General features: G+C 42.6%; 1 protein-coding gene across 1 annotated transcript; it reads right to left on the bottom strand.

The window, feature by feature from the left end:
- Positions 1–472: 472 nt before the first annotated feature.
- On the bottom strand, positions 473–25200 carry susd6 (sushi domain containing 6). Its single transcript, XM_086019598.1, has 7 exons — positions 24904–25200; positions 18406–18585; positions 6640–6831; positions 5232–5426; positions 5010–5148; positions 3550–4004; positions 473–2577 (listed from the first exon to the last, which is right to left on the bottom strand). The coding sequence occupies exons 2-7, from the start codon at positions 18542–18544 to the stop codon at positions 2552–2554; spliced, it is 1146 nt and encodes a 381-aa protein (XP_085875724.1). The 5' UTR covers positions 18545–18585; positions 24904–25200; the 3' UTR covers positions 473–2551.
- Between the last annotated feature and the right edge of the window lie 32 nt (positions 25201–25232).

The raw sequence follows: 25232 nt of genomic DNA, 5'->3' as shown, positions 1-25232 counted from the left end.
AAAAGCCGAAGTACCGAGATAGGCTTTGGCTCGTTTGTTTTAGTTTTTGAGTCATTTCACATAAACACCACGAGGTGTCCTTCCCACACAAGACATGGTGCAAACAGGAAACGACTACAAAACAATCTCAAACAACGGACTTTTGATCTCAATAATTGATTCTTAAGGGTTTGGCTATAATAAAATTATTTTCATTATCATTGATTCAAGCAGCACCAATAATAGTGGTTAGGACGTCTGGTTTAGCTGAGGCTCGGGGTTGGACTCATGCATAGGTCAATTGAAGACCCTAAATTGCACATAGCATGGATGGTAATCTATGCCAAAGTGCTATCGAACACTTATGGATTTATATAGTTTCTATTTGTTATTTTGACAGTACATGGCCAACATGACTAACGACAATAAAAGTGACAGATAATCAATTTGCTATTTGGCTTATGAAAGTCTTACTCCAATAAATGACACATCATTCACATTCAAAAGAAAGCTTTAATTAGAAAGTTATATACACACTGTAAATTTAAATTAAACTTTATACAAATATTAAATTAATATTCTCACACCCACTGCCATGTATAGGGAAAGATCAGAAGCTGAAAGCATTCAAACCAAGAATGAGAGTGAAAGGAAGGTTATTTTCAGGGAAGAGACACTGTACAACAGTGCCTCTGAACACAACCTAAGTTGCTTTTTCTTTGTTTTTTTTAAAAACTTTAACCCCATAATAGTTTAAGCCAGGTAGTAAAGCAATTATGAAACACAGAGTCGCATAAAAATCATCAGTGTCGTCATCACAGTAGCTAGAAAGCAAGGGAGGGACAGAAAAAAATTGACATTTTCTGATGACGAAATAAACAGTGATAAATAAAGACAATTGTATGCATAGAATAGAAAAGAATAGAGTAAGGCCTTTGGGAAAACAGAATACGTTGCAATAGTGAAAAAGCAACCACCAAAGTAGCTGCTTAAGATAATACATGAAAAAAAAATGTACAGGTCTAAGGCAACATTCTGTTAGCAATAAAAATGAAAAGCCAAAATAGATCAATCACGTAGGGTTTGATTTTTTTTTTGGGGGGGGGTCATGCTGTGTTCATGGTGGACAGCTCAACCACAAGAAATGACAAGACAGAGGATGACAAAAAGCATGATTTATAAATAATATGCTCTTGGCTTTACGAGTTTATGCGTTAGGGGCCAGGGTATACAAAACATAATTATTCCATTTCTTATTTCACTGCAACCAGTTGCAGTTATGTCAATAATGCACAAATGTGATACTTTTATTTCAGTGTGATGGTGGGTGCAAAGCCGCTTCTCTAGGGAAATGCTAGTCAGCATAAATATTGATTAATAATACACACGGGCTTGTACTGGATTCATCTCTGTAGTATTTGTGTTTCGAGATTTTAATTGAATGTTGGTCAAATAACACGGAATATTGCCTCGAATATGACGAGGGGCTGATCGGGAAATGGCTGTTCCGCGGCGCACTATATTGACGACATGCCCTCTCCTGCTTCACACACAAAGAAGCAGACAGACACACGCACACAAAGTCAGACTCGTCAAAGCAAAACCAACTGAGCCACACGTCAACCAATAAACACAGAAGGAAGGAGCATTTTGCTTGAGCTAATTTTAACTTTAGTCATGACCAATCAGCCTGATGGACAGCCCCTAGATAAATCGGGACCTCGCATCTCACTTCGAGTCTGATGTCACATTGCTTCTAGGAACCGAAACAACAATCGATCCCACTCATGCAACAGAAGAGGAAAGAAAGCTTTCTTCCAGGTTCTAGAAGCAGGTCTCCACGCTGCTTTCAACTCATCCCGACTGATCCCATTCATCCATATGCTGGATGTTGCCTGGATACAGAGACAGCTAGCGAGAGAGAGAGAGAGAGAAAGAGACAGAGAGAGAGAGAGAGAGAGATACATACAGAAGAGGCTTCATGCTTAATTCCGAGTGGGCCATGGCGCAGTGACAGCCATCACTAAAAACAACATGCAGCATTCACAAAGAGGGCCACAACACCCAACTGTCACTCACAGCTCTTCAAGTTACAGCGGGAAGACAATTCGGAACACTATAGGCTAGGGGCGGGAGGAAACTTTCTTAACCTTTCCTGTGTTGAATCCATCCATTGCTAGCCTGTTTTCAGATGTCAACTCTAATATATAGATTGCAACCAGGAAGGAGGTCAGTGTGTGGTAATGCGCAGCCCATAACATACAGCCTTGACTCAGTATGTTCGTTCCAATCGTCTACAAAGGCTGTAAAGGTTTTTTAATGAGGTGGCGCCGCTTTGTCTAGTCTCCACTTGGCTCCTCTGGCATTCCATCACTGCTTGTGGTGCAGTATGTACTGGTTGATGGCTTTGTTCTGCGTCTGTAGCGATGGCAGAAGAGGTTGCACGGGGGCAAAGTTCTAGTCCGGTCTCTGCTGGCCTTGTGAGGGGCGTATGGGGAAGGGGGTTGACAGACAAACTCAGTCCTGGTCAGCAGAGAGAGGTGGGAGACTCCTGCGAGCACGCTGGCAGGCTTCATGCTTCCTTCAGCAAGGGAATATCTGCAAGGGAGACAGGACACAATGTTGGAAGTGAGCAAGTATTTCGGCAATAATCGGCAAAGAAGCACTTTGTTGCAAGGTTTAAAACTACCTTTTCATCCATGCTAATTTCCGTTAGCCTGTCTATGGTGTTTCATATGACATGTTAGCATTAAACTAGAAGACTTTTGTTAGTATATTGTTTGGTTGAACATTTTTGTATTTAGATATACAGTGTTTAAATTCATTTTGTTCTCACGTGTTACCGACAAAGTTCTTTAAAAATGTGTTTTAATGTGATTGTGTTTAAAGCATGTTTTCAGAGGTAAAACTAGAAAAAAATAAGGTTTTTATATGCTCTCTCTCTATTATTATAGGGCTCTGAAACCAATCCCCCAGGATAAACAGGAGTTAATTTTATGTTGACATTACCAACAATTGCAAATTATGAGTTTTGGACCACTTTTGGCAAAGAAAGATGCAGTAGTGTGGCGCAGGACACAAGCAGATGAGATTGGAACAACATGAAAAGAATGTAAAGGACACAAAAGCGCTAGTTTTGAAAACTGCGCATTACAATAGAGAGGACTGAAAGCCATTGATGTTTCCTACGGCAGTTATTGTGTTGATTCTTTTTTGTTGTTGAATGCATGGCGTGTTACATTGTCTTGCAGTTTAGCACCCCTTTCTACTATACACAACCTCAGCTCAGCTCTACTCGCCTTGGTTTGGCTTTGTTGGTTAGCAAATTGAAAAACAGTAGAATGGGAATCTTCAAAAAGCAGGCGGCGTTGAACGCGTCAGTCGACATCATCAGGATATGAAGTTCATTTGAGGAGACTGACTCGGACGGAATTATTCTTAATTGATAAAAACTGAGGAAGGCTTCTCATTACTGTCTGCTGTCAATCATCTTAATATGTAATCATTCGCCCACAAGCGAAATGTGCATTATTGCATTCCTGACATTGCGCTATTGGCACCACAGCTTACCATCAGAAAAGTCATCTGCAGAGGTGACAGAGAGCAGACTGTGCTGGTCGCTGCTCTCAGAGTCTCTACGGAGAGGTAGAGGGGCTGCACACGCACCCCCAGGGTGCTCTCGAGCCCACGATGACGAGGAAGAGGAGGGAGCCGGATGAACAAGCACCGTCTCCGCATGATGGTGGGAGGGGAATGAGGAAGAGGTGGATGGGAAACAGAAGTCCAAGTCTCTGTGGTGATGGGTTTCGCCGGGGTCTCGGCCTCCCGTGGCCCCCTGAGGGAGACCCTCGGACAGAACGATAGGGACTCTGGACTCCGGAGGAGCTGCAGGAGGCGGTGCGGGGGGTGCAGGAGGAGGGGGGCCCGAAGCATTTCCATACACAGCTTCTTCATAAGAGGGCAGTGCCACCTGGACTCCCTCAACCATGATGGAACCAGATTGGCCCGAGATTCCTTGCTCCCTCCTGACGGGCGGACGGACAAAGAGTGAAACAGGCGGAGAGGCGGGCCAGACACAGCATCACAAAATCAGGGTCAGGTGGAAAGGTACTGTGCAGTCACGTGTGTTGCATACCACAGAAGTGGGTGTAGGCGATTAGCCTTGACTGGATGTACAATCCCTTTATTTAGCAGTCGGCACTAAGCTCGGTGCGGTAATGAGCACTGGATCAAATTACTGGACTTTAATCTTTAAAGTCACAAATAAACCAAATGCGCTGCTTACATTTTACTTTCATTTCGCGGGTATTTCAAGAACGGTGCAAAACAAGTCGGACGATTTCTCTTAGACAGATGTGCTGTGTCACAGTGTGGCGAAATGGAGGCACTCTACCAGAAGCAATATCTAAAAGTGCAGTCAGCGTAGATCGAAAACAACTAAAGCTTTGCCGCTCCGAGGTGGGGGCTTGTCAATTAAAAAAAAAAAAAACGTTCTAACCTCTTGAAAGATAAAAGGAGAAAGAGTCGCAGAGACACATTGAGGTACCAAAATGGATGGGCAACGTGACCCCGAATGATGATGACGCTTTATTTAGCAGTTTTATTGTAGCAATCTGTTGGATGAAGACAGCTTTACTGGCAACGGATTTGCAGTCAAGTCCTTTAAGGCGAGCAACGCAAGGAGTCAGACTGAATGTTCTACAAGGTGTTGACAGCGCCTTTTCTTTAATATGTCGATAGCGTTATCTCACATATATTTAGGCAGTGCTTATCATGAGTGTCAAGTATGTTTCACACTTTGATTTGGTTGGCACGCAGGAGTAATGTGCAAATCTGTGCCAGTTGCAGTCACTGCCGCTTTATGTGCTTGTTAAGACCGGCAATTAAATCATGACTGTAAAAATGTGTTATTGATAAGCCAGCAACACAAATAAACTCTGGTGTGACAGAGAGCATTTCCTTTGTCTGAGCTTTCTTAATACCCTTTTTTTTTTTTAACGATTGGTGTGACAACGGATTGCCCAACTTACCTGCTGTGATGGAACGACTTCAGTTTTGGCTGCACGAGCACAAACAGCACAACTAAAAGCAGGATGAGTGCCACCGAGCTAGCAGTGGATGCCACAATGGACAGCGCAGGTATGCCGAGTGGAGAGCTCGGCTCCTTGTCTGTGGGATGAAAGAGGATGGAGAGGACATGTCCAACGAATACAACGACAGGCCAAAATAAAAAGCCCGTTTAGGTGACCAACCTTGGGTGAGTCGGCAGCTGATCTGCATGGGCCGATCCCACTCGCCATTCTCACAGGTGAGATACTTGTAGTCTGTTTTCAGAGCGTAGCCCTCATCGCAGAAGTACTCGATGACGGTCTTATGGGTGAGGCGGTGGCAGCCGCGCGGGTGACACAGGTAGCCACCATTCTCCGGTTCAGTGGGGGGTAAACACACTGGAGAGGAAACGGACAGTCATCATCAGCCACTGTAAAAGAAATCGAACTAGAGTGCAGTCTGGTTAAAATGTCCTGCTCTCTAGGAAAATCGTACCCCTGATAGCATTGCGATAATTATTATTATTTTTTTTTTTTTAATGCACATTATGTGCTTGAAGTAGACATTGGTGATTGTAAGAAGGAAGATCTTGCTTTGTGTCTGTGGAATGAAGGCTTAAAGCGGAAGTCAACGCAAACATATTTATTTCTAGAATATGTTTTATGCAAGCCCACTAGTTGAAACAGGGCATTCTGATAAATATTGCGTTTGTGCAATAAGTGTTAATCCACTCGTTTTTAGCCATCTCCAGGGGCGGCCATTTTGTCTTCTGTCGACTGAAAATGACATCACAACTGCTCACAACGACCAATCACGGCTCAGATTCAGAGAACAGGTCAGCTGTGATTGCTCGTTGTAAGCAGTTGTGATGTCATTTTCAGTCGACAGAAGACAAAATGGCCACCCCCAGAGATGGTTAAAAACAAGTGCATTTTGCTACTTAACTTATATTCCACAAACGCAAAATTAATCAGAATGCTGTGTTTCAACTAGTGGGCCTGCTGGGAACATATTCTTGAAAAAATTATGCTTGGGTTGACTTCCGCTTTAAGCAAAACAGTAGTTGTTGGCGGCATTAACCATTCATTTTAACATTAAAGTTATTGATCAACCTCCGTCTTCGTTTTGCCATTCAAACAGAACCTAAAGTATATTGTCTGTCCTTACAATGTTACAAGAGGGCGTTTGGTGAATTCACTGACGCTTGACGTGAGGATTTAGGCTGCTCATCTAGTATTAGCATGTGCTTTTCAGATGCGCATTCATAGCACTTGTGCTTTTGTTACAAGTTTTAAGGCTTCAACTGATTCTGCTTTATTGAGTTGTTATCATTTCACATTGTAGGCTTTATTGCGCATGGGTGGAGGCAGATATGGTTTGTACAAAACAGTTTGATATGACACCGGTCCAAGGTTCAAAAAAGGTCGGCAACTGATGCACTTTAGTGGCGTACAAACAATGGCCCGGGGGCCATTTTCGGCACGCTGTCCATTTTTTAGCAGCCAGCGGCATATGCAAAAAATGTATTGATGTGGCCCACGTGTTAGGGTGAGCAGTGTACTAGAAGTTTCAAATCTCCCAGAAAGAAATTTCCATGTCCTGATCCCTCACCTTTGCTTCTAACGCAGCTGGATTGACTGAACCAGGATCCGGAACTGTCACAAATGATGCTGGTAGGTCCATCTGCGGTGTATCCAGGCTCACAGCCATAGGTCAAAACAGTGCCCACGGGAAAGGAGTCCCTGTTAGCCTCAGTCTGGTTCAGCAGGTCTCCATGCTGCACGGCAGGTGGCTGCGCACAACCTACACGAAAACAAAAACATGACAGGAATTGGAATTAGATGACCGCTACTGAGCCAAAAAGACCATGTTGCGCCACAATTGGGGACTTTTCACATGATAATCAGAATTGCCTTGATGCATCTAGATATTACACAATTAATCAGGCATCTGTGAGTTTATGCGCCTTATTCCTCAGAATTTTACGGCACAGATCGGCACACAAATGAGAAGGGTCCACAGCGAGCTGAAACGTCATTCATTTTTTTGCTTGTTGGAACAAACATTCCGACCGTCCACAGGATGTAAGTGGAACTCACAACGCCAGCACTTTAGTCATTAGCTTTTACGTTCCATTTCCGTGTGAGTCGGAATTTGAAAACCACTTCGAAAATGTGCAGGGTATACCCACCTACTATTCAACAAAACCAAATACAAACAAGTTTTTCCTCCTTCTGACTTTGAAGGATTTGGGTGTGCTAGTGAGTCTTATTAAACTGCAGTATGAATATGAATGTGTCCAGTACTTCATTATACTGAACGTCTGCTGGGCTCCGTGGGTTGCTGCCGATGGGTCAAACAACTTTTTGCGGGGAAACTCAGTCAAGCTGACAGGTGGAGAAGATAATTACAGCTCAAGGGAATTGTTCCTTGAATCTAGGATGCGTTTGATGCCGCAAAGGGAGAGGCACTGTCTCAAAATGGCAGGTGCGGTGGGGACCGCCCTGCTGTGCGCTATCGTGACCTCAAGTACCTTGAGTGGACTCACATGTAACGAGGAGCAGCGTATTATATAGAATTTCCCTTGATTAATAGTGCATCAAACTATTTGCTACACTGTAGTGTGAGATCATATCTTCTATGGCGTGTGGCGGCTCTGAAGCACAAAAACACACACACACACATGCTGCTCAGTCAAGCAGGTCTGACTTGATATCCAAGCACCTGTGCAAATGACGTTCCAGAAATACCGTGTTGCAATGCGAAGTCGAACTTTTCTGGGAGGAGAATAGACAAGGTGGGATATTAGGAGAAAACCTATTTGCAATAAATAAAACACTTTAATGTGAGACCAGAGGTCTCATTATATGTTTCAAAGCTTTCTGAATAAACACAGACATTGCACCATTTATCCTGCTGGTCTGTTTACAACCCAAAGGGACAATTACCAGAACAACTCGTCCAACTTCCTGTAATCTTTGAGGAAAAACTGGACTCTAAAGTGGCAGCGCAAAATTGTAAACAAACACATTAACTGTAGTGTGTATTTCCTGAATCCATCTAGGGCCCATTTTGCTATCCGCTGTGTCCAAAAAATAAAGGTAAGTGGAGCAAAACACGCGGATATCATCTGCTTCCACATGGAAGCTGTGCACACCAATCATCTTAGGCAAACATGTTCTAAGCCTCAAACATAACTTGGTTGCTGATAGAACATGTTGAGATTTGTGGGTCATAAACAGTTCTCATTCAAGTCTACACCACTATGGCCTGTGTAACTGGAGGCTGCAATGCTTAAACGCTGTGTGAGAGAGAACACGAGAGAGTGCTAATGGGATAAGCAAAGGTGATGAATTGATGACCTCAGGCTGTGAGTCTGCAGGGGACACAAAAGAGCCTCGGGGGGGCTGGTTCGTCTAAACAAAACTCAAAAGTAACCACAAGAATGCCCATTCTATATGGAAATGTACCGCTTGTTGAAAAAGAAAACAACAACAAAAGAAATGCTGATTATTTCAATAATCATTATTTGCTATCAACACAACTCCATTCATTTTAGTTAAGTTTCTAAATATAGCACTGGGGGGAAAAGATGATGTGTAGATAAAGAAACCTAGCATGAACATCCTGCAGAAGACAACAATGCTAACTCCCCAGGGCTTTGAGTCAGGCACACATTTCACCGAGGTTAGTGGGTGCAGTCGAAATCAACCCTGAAGCCAGGAAAATGTGAATCCATTTTGAAACTAGTGGTCCTTAAGAAGCCCAGTCAGCCAAGCTTCCGTTCTCATGCCAGGAAAAGCTTGTGCTGTTCGTACAGACGCTCTGGGGAGCAAATGTCATTATAGTGCCGGGCAATTTAGCCCAAGAGACCACATCACATGAATTCATAAAAATGAATACATTTCAAGTGAATTGTAACGCTACAGTGCAGATGGCAATTTCCTGCATAAAAGTGCTCAACATAAATGACTACTCCCACTTGGAAACGTAAGAAACTAAAATTTAGCAACACTAGAGTGTGTGTACTTATTTTTGCAACATGAATTGAATTAAAACAAGACAGGAGCCTTTTGTGACTATTTTGAAAATATTGATTCTGAAAAAGTCAAGGTTTTCATTTAGAGTGGCCCATCTTTTGTGTGTTTTCAAGATTGTGCGCTTTAAAGTGGAAGTCAACCCCACAAAAGTCTTTGCAATAATATGTTCTCTCTCAAGGGGCGGCCATTTTGTCACTTCTGTCGACTGAAAATGGCATCACAGTTGCTCAGGGCTCAGGTAACGGCCAATGTCTGAAGCTGAGACATGATTGGTCGGTACCTGAGCCCTGAGCACCTGTGATGCCATTTTCAGTCGATAGCAAGTAGCAAAATGGCCACCTCCTGAGATGGACAAAAAGGGGTGGATTTTACTGCTTAACTCATATTCAGAACTAATCACAATGCCATGTTTCTAGTGGGTCTGCATAGAACACATTCTTGTAAAGAACACTTTTGGGTTGACTTCTTCTTTAACAAAACACAACTATCTTTATTACACTGTAGGTACTGACGTGCCTCAAGTGGTGTTCCCACTTGGTTTAAGTCCGTAACTGTGAGAGAACGTGGACTCACCACGTAAACCAAATGCCGATACCTGTTCATACCTGAGGTTGCGCCCATAATTCACACAAAGGCTAGGAATGGGGTGGCTATGTTGAGAGACTGAGAAAGAGCAAAAGTGAGAGAGAGACAGACAGAAAGAGGTGGAGTCTGTTTATGAACAAGGAAGAGACCGCAGAAAAACACTGTCAAGAAACATGCGCGTGGGTATTCTCATTGAACTGTGTCATTTCTTTATCAAGGCATTGAATCAATCGCAACTGGACAGCTGTGGCTTTCTTAGAAGACGTCTCACCTCTCATCTGAGGAGGCTTCATCAGTTCATGCAACATTTGTTGCAGTTATGACTGGTCTGTTAATTAAGAAAATTGGGAGATTTATGGGTAGTTAGCAACAAAACATGTCATACTATTGGTTGAACTACTGAAGCAATACTGGTACAACGTTTTGAAATTGGTCTAAATATGTATGTTCCAGTATCTGTCTCGTCCTTTTCTGGAAAAGGCAGATGGGAAAAACACTAAGCAATACCAGTCCACCCCACCCTGGTTTGTACGAATGAGGAAGGGAATGAGTCACAGTTAAACACAAAATGTTCTCTCACAAGTCTGATGTCATCTTGATGAACAAGAGAATGTTCAGTAAATTTAAAAATGACAGAAACGCTCAATGAAGACAGCAAATATCACTGGCCATTACCAAAATTTCACGAGAATAACAAACTTGACAATTTTAACAAAAATCGTCCTTCACAAAAGTAGCTTTTTTTCTGTACTCATGTGTTATACTCTCCCCTGATTTGCTAGTATCCATGCTATAAAAATATAGCATTAGTAATTTAATAGATTGGGATTTCTCGTGTTCAGACACGTCATTTTTTGTGTGGATATAAGTATGTCTTATTTTGTTGGAAGACTCTTGCGCCACATCACAAAAGCCTCAGAAGATGACGGAGCGTTGTAAATATTACTATGTGGGGAAAACTTGCTTTGAAAAAATGGATACTTTTTATCGTCTGGGGAATCAACTTTTATATAAAACGCGACATTTATTTCTATTAACGGCCATTTACTTGGTCCTCTTCGCGACACATTCAGGACAAATCCACTTGCGACAGTCATGTCATGATTCTTGGAGAGCGGCAAAAATGTTGTGGAGCCGAAGAAATTGAATCGTAGATAACACCTGTCGAAACTACGCAAAGTTCCGAATGAATACAGAAGTAAACCGCCGACAGCGGCGATAACCGTGTTTTCAAACAGTAATCGTACCAGTGCGCACACCCTTTCACATAAATGACAGCTGACCAGTGAGTTTCGTGATTTGGATCAACATGGAATAAGGAACAAAGAACCGCCAGACCAAGAACACTCATGAGGCCGATCCCTAAGCCTAACATCCTTCGCCTTAAGACATCGTAGGGGACATACGTAGGGGGCGCGTTAAAATCCGCCGACTTATTCTGAAGTGCCTGCCAGGCTGTGAATATCTCCCTTTCCCCATCTGTTACCAATGGCACCAGCCTACGCAGAACTGGAGGGGGGTGGGATTGGGGAAAACACAGTTCAGGGGGGTGGATGTAGAATGGTTTAAAACAGCCGTTCCCTCAAGGCAAATTAAAATTCTAATTATCCTCTATTACAAGCTGCGAGTGCTCCAAAGTAGATCAGATACTGATGACTTGTGCAACCAGCTGTTTCAACGCCCTATTGAACAATAGGGTGTGTTGTGAATCAGGGGAATTTATGTGTCGGTTGGATTAAGATTAAAACTAAGGGGCGATGATGCTCTCTTTGGCCTTGTAAATATGTATTTTTATTCCATTAATGGGCTCTCTCTAGAGCCGGGGGTTGTTTTCGTTTAAATTCCTGTCATGTTTTGGATAACATTTTTTAATTCCGGGTTTTCCAGTTTATCCTGCTAATCCAATGGATTGATGGCCAAAATGTACACAAATTCCCTGGATTAAATAAACAAAATACACAGAAAAAGACTTCATTAGTCACCTGTATTAAAAAAATGGTCAGAAACTCCAGCTAAACAGTTGTGGTTTTCCAAAGAACCAAATCTGTCCTTGTAGGGGATGCAAGCACACGCATAATACATCCACCCAGGGAGAAGGAAGTCTCCAAACAGACAGAAACATCCCCCACTCGCCACCCATCCGCCCTGTGGTGTTGCAACGCATTGAGGCGAGCCACGTGTGCTGCTTTTACATCCCATTGTTCTTGCCCACAGAGGGATGGAGTGCAGCGTTCCTCCCAAAAGAACAACAGACACTTTTTGCATTTGAAGGGCTGCATATGCATGCGAGGCCAAAGCGGTTGAGGGCCAGGGGAGGGGAGGAGGGCACTATTATGTGACCCCACTCTCCAAACACACACACACACACGCACGCACGCACACTGACCTGAAGAACAGATGGGATAAAGGCAAACAGTGAATCCCCCTATGCTCTTCTATCATCCTCGGCGCTGAGGACAGCTGGGAGGCAGAATTCCTTCCTCTCAGTTTACAGGGGGAAAACAAAAGAGAGTGTTGGGGACCCCCACCGCCCCTCCTTTGCACATGTGCATGTGTTGAGCACACACCAAACTTGCCCCTCCCAGACTGACAGTGGAACTGTGACAACTGTGAGCTGATCACATTTCAGAAGGCAGACTGCCAGCCGAAAAAGGGTTGAGGACATTTGCTGAAGGTGAAAGGCAGCGCGATTATCCGAGTCTGGCACTTTGACCATCCAAGTCAAATAACCTTGACAGACTGGAAACCTTCAGAATGTTTTTTTTTTTTTTTTTTTTTTAATGCGTCCAACGTGGTGACCAAAATCAATAGTACAGCACATTCAGTGTTATTACATGGATGAGTCATTGTGAAGCTGTTAATTTCCCTTCAATTTACAGAGTAATAAACAGCACATAAATATCCTGCTCCGAAGAGGGAGAGACCACTTGTAACAAAAAAAATGACTGCACCCCACACTGCATCATCTGTGTAAGGGCATGGATGTTGAGTTTGCAGTGCCGACTGATTGCTAGCTTTTGAAAAAGTCTGAAGAAATAACAGGAACATCAAGTGTCTGTCACACTAGGTACTATCCTGAGGAGAGTCGTATATACTTTCAATTTAGCATTCACAGGATCAGCTGTGCAACAACTGATCTAGTTACCCCTTTGACAATTTTAGGAAAGAAAAGAAAATGTAAATGTGGCCTTTCACTGCTGCCACTGGACAGCAGCAATGCAATAGAGCAGTTGACTTTACAAGCGTAATTATCTGATTGGGGATGCAATTTTACTGGGTGAAAGTGTGCACAGTTGCGGACGTACCCTGCATCACTGGTTTCTGAGTAAAAGCCAAAAGGTGGATAAAACGCTGCATCGACGTGTGTAAAAGAAGTACGATCTCATCTAGATAAGAGTTTGAACCGGCAATGTTGAACGCTGAGAAAACAAACGAGACAATGAGGCATGGGAACCGACAGCTCAAAAACTAAACAGGAAGTAATAGAGACAGGAAATAAGACAAGATGTATGCAGGAAATACGTAGTGCACACCATGTATTAGACGTGAGAAGTCAGCACGCCAAGGGTAGGAGTGTGCAGTCAGGAAAAAAAAACACAGCCAACTTATCCTTCAAAGCTTATGACCACAGGAGACTTATCATGGCTAGTTACTGTATGTGGTTTCTGCAGTCTTCTTTCATTTGAAATTGGCTTCATTTCAGTCTACTCCCCCCACCACAAAAAAAACAAAAAAACAGCAATGCTGAAGATGCTTGCATAGCTGAGGAATGAGTTTGAGAGAACTAACAGCACACCACCTTGTCACATGACAGCAATCAACAGAAACGCAGCAAGATAGCGCATGTACAGGCCGACCCCCCCCCCCCCCCCGCTCATAATCAATCCGTCGGAAAAGTGCTTCGCTCTGTGTGCATTGTGCAGTCATCTGACTGTGCCCTTATGCACTATGGAGGGCGAGATTTTATGATAAAAGCGTCCAGCAATGCTGATGCTAGACGAAAACTAAGAGAAGGATTCATCGATTCATAATGTTGGAAAGAGCACCGTGGACCATTAGGTTTGAGCAAGGTGAATTTTTGGATAGTGACTGTGCTTTGTAACGCAATACGTATTTTTCATTCGTGAATTTCAGGTCATTAAGTGTTTAAGGTAGAGAATATTAAAACCAAGAATGAGACCACCTACAGGCAGCAGAAGAAGTCAGCTGTATGTGTCATTAGAGTTGCCCAAGGCCTTCCCGAATGTAGATGTCTAAAGCATTCGGTGTCTTGCAAAGCCTGATAACTTGTTTCAACAAGTAATTTATGTCGACAGACGGTGTGATCCAAATCCATGCTTTTGCTATTTCACTGAACCCGTGAAGAACCCAAAAATCGGAAACACGAAACCCACAAACAAGACACTCATGAGTAACAAAATAAATAAATAGAAGAGACAGTGACAAACATGAGGAATGTAATGTCAGTGAAGAGTCTGGGAAAAAAAAAAAAAAAAAAAAAAGACCAAACACAGACAAGAAGACAAGAGATGAGACTGGTGGGATATATATAGCAGCTCATTAGTCAGGGATGTCTTCTACTCAGCAGGCTGATCCCTTCGATGACGCCCATTGGAAATTATTAGGACTGCCTGGTGCGTCAACCACACATCGTTTGCCGGAAAACAATTTAGTAGCTAACTCTCAAAGTAAAGCTGCATAACCGCCACTGGCTTGCTTAAAGCGAAATCAACCCAAACACTTTTTTTTTTTCAAGAATACGTTCCCAGCAGGCCCAGTAGTAGAAACATGACATTTTGATGAATATTGCGTTTGTGGAATGTGAGTTAAGCAGCAAAATCCACCCGTTTTTAGCCATCTCAAGGGGTGGCCATTTTGTCACATCTGTCGACTGAAAAAGACATCACAACTGTTCGGGTAACAACCAATAAGATAAGATAAGATAAGAATGCCTTTATTGATCCCACAGTGGGGAAATTTTCATTGTTACAGTAGCAAAGATATAGGTCACACAGGGGCGGCGGCATAATGTGGCCATTAATGTATAACATTGACGGCAAACATTTAGGATCAAACCTATGTAGATATACGCAGTAACATGTGTATATACACATGTATATAAACACCAACCTACATCTACATAAAAAATATGAGGAACACCAATCACGGCTCAGCTTCAAAAAACAGGTGAGCTGTGATTGGTTGCTACCTGAGCCCTGAGTAGTTGTGATGTCATTTTCAGTCCACAGAAGTGACAAAATGGCCGCCCCAAGAGATGGCTAAAAACGAGTGGACTAACTCTTATTCCACAAACGCAATATTTATCAGAACGCCTTGTTTCAACTAGTGGGCTTGTATAGAACATATTCTTAAAAAAAATATATGTTTGGGTTGACTTCCACTTTAAGATTGCAGACACATTCAAATATGATCAAAAAAACTGTCTCGCCACACTGCGCTATCCGCTTCTATGGAGCATTTTGTTGTCCGGCGAGGTGGTTTATATAATATTCCCTTTGGGGCTAAATTGGGTTGGAAAACTGTTCAATGACACAGGGTGAGAATAGAGAATGACGGCTCAAGTGATAAAAACAGTGAAATTGCGCAGTGAACGATTGAACCAGACTGGCCCAAATGGTCCCTGGTCTCACCTGGATAATGGTTGAAATGAACAAGGAGAGAGATACCTCGGGGCAAAGGCGGAGCTGTGTTCACTGCGGTGGTAATTGCAGGCTGGTGATCGAGTGGAGCTACAGCTTGCAGTGGTTTGGCCTGTGGCTTCCAACACCCCCCTCAAAGCCCTCTTTGTTCTCACATTTCAGAGCGGGGGCCAGTGGTCGACATATTGCCTTACCCCCGCATGCCTGCAAACTGAGGCTAACAGGGCTTCGGGGATTAATCCTCCACAGTTAATTGCGCAGAAGCCATTGTCCCTCGGCTTCACTGTTTGTAAACACAGCTTTCAGAAAGTAGATACCCGTAAACCTTTACGTCCGGACACAACAGGGAATAGGTTTTTTAAAAAATGGGGTTTTACGGAAACAAAGCAGAGTTCAAGAGTCAACGGTCAAGTATTTCCATGAACAAGCCAATACTCAAAGAAACATCTGTGGGTTGGCCCTGTACAAGTGGACACCGATGTGAGATGCACCAAATGGGATGCAGCATCTGGAGATACAAGCTTGTCATAAACAGGCGCAATCCAGGCGCATATTGGAAAGTAGGGATGAGTGAACTGAATAGGGCTGGAAAAACAGGCGATATGAGTGGTGAACATTGCAATATTGAAACGCCGATATGTAACAATAATGATGTGTCAGGCTCAACGTATTCTTTGCTAATTCATTGTAATAATTTGCAATCTTTATTTTGTGTCAGTAATGTCCCTGGATACTGTTCTCCATTGGATGACATTTTTTGCCTTAGCCCAGGGACAGCCATTTCCTGTTCTCACGCATGGACATATAAATATACGCAACACGCAGAGCCCACAGACAGCAGAGGCCTGTTTGTGGGAGACTAATGGTATTGTTTATCTATGTAACTGCACCCATAAAAAAAATGATCTGAGCCTCCTGACACACAATGCTGTTACAGCAGAAAACACGGCATGCGATCATGTGAGTAAAAACCTTTTATTCACCCAGCTGAGTCTTGATTCTTACAGCTCTGACTCACTGTCTACGCCTGCATCCTCCGTCTCAAACCACAAAGACCAACTGCAAGACAGTTCTATGGATGACTCCGCTGGACAAAAAAAAAAAAAAAAAAAAAAAGAGTTCTAGGCTAAGTTCACACTTTTCTGTAAAGAAGTTATAACCATAAACAAACAGTGCTGTGTTCCACCATTACCGGTTTGATTGCGATGCCTTTGTGTCTGTTGAGACGTGCACTCCATTTTCACAGACTACCTTTGAGAATGGCGTCAAGTGCTGTTATCAGAATCTGGATTGCATTTTCAGGCAGCCTTTAAATTTGAACATCTCAATGCTGATTTATCGGCACCTGGCCTGAATGATGACGACCCTAAGGCATGTGGCTAATTTTGCGGGATTCATCGTCAGGATTGTATGGACCTTTAATTTCCTGTCTGATGAAGACAAAAATATTCAAGAAGAACCTGACATCCAGAATAAACCTCCAAACTGATACATCTTGAATCAATACTGCATGCTCTGACTGTCTCCAAATGTAGCTCCTTTATGCAAATGCACGATAGTACAGTTCAGTTTCCATTTCTATTCAAACCACACGCTTCTATTTGTATGAGACTGGAAAAAGCTCGCCCGCAATGATGACATTTCATATTCATGAAAATGCCCAGTGCAATCTCTGTCCTTGAAATCTGTCTAGGGATTACCAATGTGAATCATGTATACTGAGATTTCATTTGAAACATCATCCAGATCGCTCATGTTCGTATGGAACTCCTTGGAACGAACATTAGCGGGTCCTTAAATTATACAGCACAGTGAGGCCGCTAAGAATGAGGTGTCGCTAAGATTTTAACCGTTTCTACGATACTGCTCATCGACCCCATGCCTTAACAGTATTTTCTTGAGGAAAAATATCAGAACTCACACTGCTATTTTTGGGAGAAATCTATTTGCCTTGCTACCGCAACAACATTAATGTTAAAAAATAGAATAATAAACTGTTAAATATGAATATATGTTTTTAATTGGAGGTAAGTACAAACAGTTGAGGAATCGCAGATCATAAAACCAAATGTAAGGCTTAAAAATGTGTCATGGGTGTACTACAGTAGGTGAGCAAAAACACACACGCACACACATACACACACACACACACCGCACGTGAGCTGCGGATTTAAGGATACATTTAGCCGAACTAGCTTGGCAGTGTATTGGACCCTGAACGTGAGAGTCAGAGCAGCCCCTGTGGGCTCAACACAAATCGCGTGTTATATAATCGAGGAGATACACAACTGCCACCTCCCTCTTTTTCTATTGTGTTGCTTGCACACCTATGCGCACAAACACACATGGATCTATTCAAGACATTTCACAAAGCCAACCTATCAACACTTCCAGCACACCCAACAGCCAAACAATACATATTCGAACCCATTAAAATGAAAACATACACAGTCGCCCTGAACCCGGCAGCAAGGACATCTGGCACATTTCACGAGCTGGCTTTGTGTGTGCGCGTGTTTGCAGATGGCGTGTGCTTGTGTGTGTAGGAGGGACATCAGAGAGCTGAAGTGAACGGGAAGCTAGCGCGAGCAAAAGGCTTCCAAGTATGCGACGTCAACAATCTATTGTTTGTATGATGTGAGTGTCTAGTTCTTGGTCACACCAGATTACGTTTTTTACCCTTTTAATCATGAACCAAACCACTGGACAACAACTAATGTATTTTTTATCCTATCGGAGTACAAAACTTGACCTGGAGGTCGATGCGGTAAAATTCAACACTTGCTCACTCTGTGAAAAGCTCTCAGTCAGATGACATGAATTGTCATATCCGATTATGAATTTATGACAACATGCCCGCATCAGACAACAATCTCACTCTTTCACTGAACAGCCGAGGGAAACTGTTGTGACTCATTAAGGCGACGAACAGAAGCGTGCGACCTGAGCGACTCAAGGCTAAAAAGCAAGCCAGTTTAACCTGACCGGCCTGCAAAGGCGGGCAGAATATAACTTTTGAGTCAGCGGAACCAGGTTAAAACGGCAATTTATTCCATGTGCACTCTGTAAACCTCTTTGTGTGTGTGTCTTACCTGATGCGCGGCCATGGGGGAGCACAGTGAAGAGGAGGAGAAGCGAGGGGAAGGCCAGCCTGTGGGCTAGAGAGGACGAGGAGAAGGAGAAGGAGGAGGAAGGGGCTCTCGTGTGTAACGCTACCATTCCATTGCACATCTTTTCCTCCAACAACCGGCAAGAGTCCTCTACGGCTTAACCTGTTCCAGCCACAGAGGGCGAGGGAGAGAGAGAGAGAGAGAACATGGATTACTATACACATTCAGCATCTCATTATGTAACCGCAGAGACCAGCGGGGATGGTGAACGATATTCAGGTTACAAGCCGTAATGACAATGAAAAGGGCCTTCTCCCGGTGTGTCAAACAGCTACCCGATTAACGCACGAGTTGCTATTTGAGTTCCAGCCGCTCATGCTTCCGAAACATCGGCGGTTTCCGACTTCCTTTCTGAAAACAATCGCACGAAAATTCCGATAATCGACCCTGTGCCCGCACTCTTGGCTTCCGGGCAAGATCTGAAGAAACTATCCGTTAATGCTCTGGCAGAGATGACGCAACAGGAAAACGAATCCGTTAGACACGTGAAAGGTAGGCAGGACTCCCGCACTGCCTGATTCGCACACTTCTGATGCGATCAATTAATTGACGACAGCAGGCTTTGAGGATGAGCATCTACTGATTGAAGTGGGTGGTGCAGCATGTGGCGGTGACACGGCATTGTGTAAAGTGACAATGACAAACGGAACGGGATGTCGTCAGTGTGCCACCGCTATTAACATATTATCATACAACATTTAAGGTTTCGGTCCATTGTTTAACTCATTCACTGACATTGACGAATTTACTTGTCTTTTCACAGTCCAGCCATTCCATGCCAGGAATTTATTTATATTTTTTTTCTTTTTTGTTTTTAAATGTTAGGGTAAAAGAGAGTCTAAAAATGCCTGGCTGTGAATGAGTTGATGGGGTTATGAAAAATTAAATCTGGTATTGAGACATCTTCCAGAAGAATGTTCGCCTCCACTGAGAGCAAATAGCCACTGTTGAACATTACATTACATTATATTAATAAAGAAATGTGGCTACCTCACGTCTCAGATTGAGACTGAATGCACAATTTGTTTTGTTATTGACTGATGTGTGATAAGCGTGTCCTACAACCTATTGAAAATCTTCAGCACAGTAAACGGTTGTGGTTTTTTTTGCCGGTGATTTGAATACACGACTGATTGTCTGATTATGTCTGTAAATGCAATTTTATTATGTGATGTCTTATAAGCCCCTGAGGGCTGAGCGTATTAAAAAAATGTATTCAAACAATAATAAAACTATCATAAAAATATTTATTCTAACTTGAAAACTACGAATCATGTCGTCATACGATCACACTGGCGTTCATCTAGCCTAAATAAATTTGAGTAATTTCTCCAAGACTGTTCATGGAACCGTTAAGGGTGGAGCTTTATTGTTACTTCGATCTTTCATAATTAGCCCCTGGGCCAGTTTAGTACCAGCTCTCGGTGCCCATCCCAACTTAGACCTCTCTTCTATTCTGTTTCAATAAAACTAAAAGCTGATTAAATCAAATTGCAGCCCTCTGAATTGTAATCAAAACAAATCGTGAGGAAGCGACAGTTTCACACCCCCGAGGATCCAACTTGTCTTTATTACATCGGCGAGACTCTGGCGCGTACTACCGGTACTCTAAATCTTGGCTATGTTGCGACTGAAAGATTACGAAGAGGAAGCAGAATTTGTTATCTATGGGGAACTTGCAGACAGCGTCCTCTCGACAGAGAGAGAGGGGATTGTCGAGATGCACATGGCTGCCGAGCTAACAGCAACTGTAATGGCAAGGTTACAATTAGAGGGCAGGGGATATGATTGCAGATCTGCTGCGTGGCCACCGACAGATGACCCAGAGCTGCTTTGATGGTGATACTGTACGTGACTCCAAATAACTGGGTTGCATGTGCAAGCCCACATACTGTTGGGAAGACATAAGACTCCGAATAACAGTAGTAGGTGACGCTGCACATGTATCTGGTGTCAATAACCACTTCAAAACAACCTGGAGAAGCTGGCATGTACAACCTTTCTTCATTGTCGCCGTTTCTCGTAGAAACGTGGCTGTCACAGAATGGTGGCTGTGGGAGATGGGAGGTGGAGTCAGCTAGGCAATTTCCCCACATTGGGCGGTTCCCTTCTGAGCCGTAACCGAGGGGGGATGTCGCCTGTGTCTAAGGAATGACCATAGTTTGACACACACTCACTTCTCCTCCCTGGTTATGTTAAAAACAAAAGTCACAGCCCGTCGGATTGAGGGATGCTGTGTCGCTGCGTGAAAATGCACACAGTAGCAGATTTACGCCGCTTTTAAATTCCGTGTAAAGGGCACAGACAGATAAAACACAAAGACAGCTACAGTAAAAACAGGTTCTTCTCTTACGGGACTGATATGGAAATGTGGTATCTTTGCATAAAAGAGTCGAATGTTCAAGATGTTTACCCTACCTAGTATATGAAAATGCTCGCAATGTCAATCTCAATGTGCTGAGTGCAAATATTTCACAGAGCAGGGCGCTCCAGTACGTCAATCCCAGCAGAAATTGCCCGACCGCCTACCATCTTCCTTATGTTTCCGAGGGTTTGATGGCAACGGATACCTGCATGTGGCGCAGGTCAGTGGGAGAGAATGACGCAAACCAGATTTGACAAGACAGTTAGAGCCAAAGGGAACAAAAATGCAAAAGGACCCATGCCAACCATTGAAACTAGGGGTTTGATAGCTTTTTTTTCTGTTAGGACATCCAAAATCGCAGATGGTGGATACGGTTAAACTGTGGCGAAAAGTCTTTGCACTATCAAGGACGATCTAAAGTCACAATGGAGAACAAAAAAAATAAAAGCGGTAATGCTCTAAAGATTGTGCTGGGATGGCATTTCTAATCAAAGGTTGTGCTCTTGGGGAGGTCAGTATTGAGCGGCCGGTATGTTTGCAAAGTGAAGAGTGAAGCACAATCACGTTAATTGCTTTCACACAATATGAAAGTCATAAACTACACAAAGAGGTAACAAATCCTAACGTATAGAACAAGCAAACTTATTGTAAGGGATATTTATAAGTAAATGAAATGAAAACCAAATGACTGTCGGGCTGTAACACACCAGCAAATCGAGAAGTTGCCTTTAAAAGTATAACTCAAACATATTACCGTCGTTCATCCGGTGATAAGAATACATGCTGCTGTTATCACACATCGAGGCAGCAAATACTGAGCATGTTGGAAGACGCTAACCACAAACATGCTAAAACAAAAATTTGGCTGCTAAATCAACATTCTAATCTGTTCACATGTCGCATGCAGTTACGTCACCGTAATAATTATCGAGCATCAAAATAACTTCATTCATCCTGTTAGCTGCCGATGCTATCACCTTAAGTTGTTGCGCCACTGTGCACGCACTTGCATGACAGAATACCAAGAAGCCATCTACAGAAGAAAACTACGACGACTCTAAATCCAGGATTACCAATATTTACAATTAGAAAAATGTACTAGTAACCATTTGAAAAGCTCAATAATGGTCTGAGTCAACCATAAACCATTTAGTATAGATGCTAGCCGTAGAGGTCAAAGAACTGTGTGCTTCCGACTCAAAAGTAAACAACTTAACTGAACTTCAAATGACCAAATCAATGCAAATACACATTAGCTTTAGTACATTTAGGCTCCTAAACAGCTGAAACAATAGAGTTGACTCTTCATGTAACAGATGCTGAGACATAGCAGCTAGCAGCTATCAGAGGCTAGCTATCGAACAGCTTGTGTTAGCAGTCTCTTTTGCCTCATAATCTTCACTTCTCACTCATGCCGACTGCTCCTGACGTTGAACAGAAAAAGGCAAAAGAAAAAGCCAAGCTCATATACAAGTAATCCTTTGATATTAGCTATATTCCGTTCTGGTGACGTATGCTTGGCTCTCGCAAGATTTGCTCAAATGTAGCAGGATATTGCTGGTGTCTCTTGCGCATTAGGTTGACGTCTGATGTGAGGCCACATGAGATGACTGACTTTTGTGGTAAAGTTTTAGCTACATTTGAACTGTTTCCACGACTACAAAAGAATAGACGCAAAGAATGGTCCAATATAAGATGGTGAGCCCTAAAATTACGTCGGAAAAACTAGACAACTGTCCACTTCAGACACCAGTCTGACGAGCATCCATCCAGCAGGATGTTACTGCAGCTTTTCAGCTGCCTGCGGCTCCGTGAATGCAAGCGGTCCAAGGAAAGAAGCAGCACAGGCATGGACAGAAAGCAGTCATTGTGCCAAAGAAACAGCCGAGAGGATATTTCCACCCGATAGGCCCCAATGCTACCGCAGCTGGTAGCGGCACCACAGCCCAAAGGAGGGAGCCCAAAGGCAAAGCTCTGCACGGCACATACTAGACACACTTTATGATAGGTATGAAGTGGTATGAAGCCCCGCAGTGTCCGGTCATCGGCTACCAAAAGGAATGTGACGAGCAAAGCCAAAAGTTGTAGAAAAAAAAACAAACAAAAACAAAAAATTAGATAATCACTCTCCAATGTTGACACTGATTTAAAAACACAGAAAGATGCTGAGGTCATGAAGTCATGAAGTGATATGTTGGAAGTGGTAAAGACAAGATTTGTTTGCATTATTGTTGTAATCTGCACTTCGGCTTGTGGGATTTATTACTCATTTACAGTCTAGTATATATTTAGGTTTACACCATTCTTGTGCGGGCAGAAGTAAGAAGGCTTACAGTACTGCAAATCAAAGTATTTTGTAAGTTTATACCTGTAATTGCAATAGATGAATTGTCTTTCATATTAATTCATGCTTTATTTGCCTTTATCTTAGTATCCTATAATGCATGATAAAGCTTGATATTGTTTGTCGTCATAAAGATTTGACACATTTAAAAAAAAGGACCTTGAAAACATAATCACAAATTAAATCGCAATTTTTAGGGGGGGAAATCATAATTTCATTATTTTCCAAAATCGTTCAGCCATATTATAGAGTACTATGAATTTTAAAACAAGCAAATGCAAAAAAAACATTAAGTATTACGCTAACTGAGTGTGTCGTTTTGTGCTGCTCGACGGCATATGCTTACGCCGCTGTGAAAACTAGTTAATTGTGTGCTAATAACCTCAGCAATTTTTTGTAATTTTTTGAATGAAAACACTACAATACCATATATTTAAAAACATGTAAATACAATGGCAAATGAGCATAACTTGTACTCCTTGATGACGTATTCTGTAATGAACAATATCTTGAAACGTCGGTACTATCATAAACCGAAGACCCCTTTTCGAAGATGCCTTCCATTTCTATTTTGATAAGACTTTTAGGGAGCCCTCACTGTAGTTGATACTGATAAGTTTTCTGTTTTTGTTTACTTAACAGTGGCTGACAGTCACAAATGTTAATATGCCACTTGCAGTTTTATCCAAGGCTATGATTGAAAAACCTAACACGCTGCAGGCCATCCATCTCTCTGAAACGGACTGTATTCGAACTTAGATTCCACTGTGCCAGAAAAGAATAACCTACACAGTATTAACGACACAATCTGAAGAACCCTGACTTTTAAACATTGCAAGTGTTGTCTTTTGCTTTTCGCTTCTTCTTTCTGAGGTTTGTCATTACTACATTACAACCAGACAGGCGGTAATCACTTCCATCCTTGCGTACGGTAAGTGTGTGACGTCTCTGTCCTTTTCGGCAAACAGGAAACGACTGGATTTATTATTGGAACAAAAGCGAGGGTGGTATCGGACAGTGGTGTGGGGGGATATACGAGCAACCCCACCAAAGTCAACACTCCAACACATCAGTTCCAGTTCTCAGGAGACGTCCAGCCGCCTTCGCAGCAGCAGTCAGTCACACGCTAGGACACGTGCAAATGTACTGCGAGATATTTAAACAAAGAACGTGACCGGTTGCAGAGAACACACGCACACACACATGAACCCACTCTCAAAGAAGAGGGAGGCAATCAAAAGACTTGCATTTATTTATCTTGATTGCTAATTAGGTACGGTGTGTATATATATATATATATTAGTGTGTATATATATATATATATATATATATATATATATATATATATATATATATATATATATATATATATATATATTAGACGTGCTTATTTTTTTAAAATATTAATTCCTTATCTTAAATAAAAAATACCTTATAAAAACCAGTAAATTGATGACAGTGTTACGCATATCCAAAAGCAACGTTGTCAAACATTGCTCGCTTTTCTGGTCCAGATAAATTAACAGCAGTTTAGTATCAAGTTTGTAAATAGGAAACTTATCCTGCAAGTGAGATCATGATTAATTCCCTATGAATCCATTTCAAATACGTAACATTATTTCAGTTGGTGACCATGCAAAAAAAACAACAACAAATGGGGCTCACGTAGTGGCCTTTCCCTGCTTAGCTTGCCAAATAAAAGGCGACTTACCGACAAAAGGTTACCAGCGGCGAGCCCTCCTCCCTTATTCACATTCGACGCATTTAACCGCGACGTAAACGAACACACACGACGCGACACTTGACGAAAAATAAATAAATCAACAAACGATGTCGTCGCTGTCGTCGTATTATCCCAGCGAGGCTCTGTTGTTTCCTTGTCCTCGGCACGGCTCGGCTCGACTCGCCACAGTTCTTTATTTTAGGTGAGCGGAATCACTCGCTGTGCGAAAACTCGACCAGCTGCCTCGCTCTCGCGCGGTTTCCATGGCTACTCCGTGAAAAGGGCGGTTCCTAGTCTGTCAAGTCATCCTCAGGACT

The sequence above is a fragment of the Filicampus tigris genome, chromosome 20, assembly GCF_054856515.1.
Source record: "Filicampus tigris isolate MCC_2025a chromosome 20, RoL_Ftig_1.0, whole genome shotgun sequence".
NCBI classification, from domain to species: domain Eukaryota; kingdom Metazoa; phylum Chordata; class Actinopteri; order Syngnathiformes; family Syngnathidae; genus Filicampus; species Filicampus tigris.
This window is presented reverse-complemented; position numbering and strand designations above follow the sequence as displayed.

Coding starts and splice junctions, on each gene's coding strand:
- susd6 (XM_086019598.1), bottom strand. CDS start 18,544: ATGTGCAATGGAATGGTAGCGTTACACACGAGAGCCCCTTCCTCCTCC. Junction 5,149..5,231: donor CAGCTGCCGACTCACCCAAG/GTTGGTCACCTA, acceptor TTCATCCCACAG/ACAAGGAGCCGAGCTCTCCA. Junction 4,005..5,009: donor AAGTCGTTCCATCACAGCAG/GTAAGTTGGGCA, acceptor TCCGCCCGTCAG/GAGGGAGCAAGGAATCTCGG.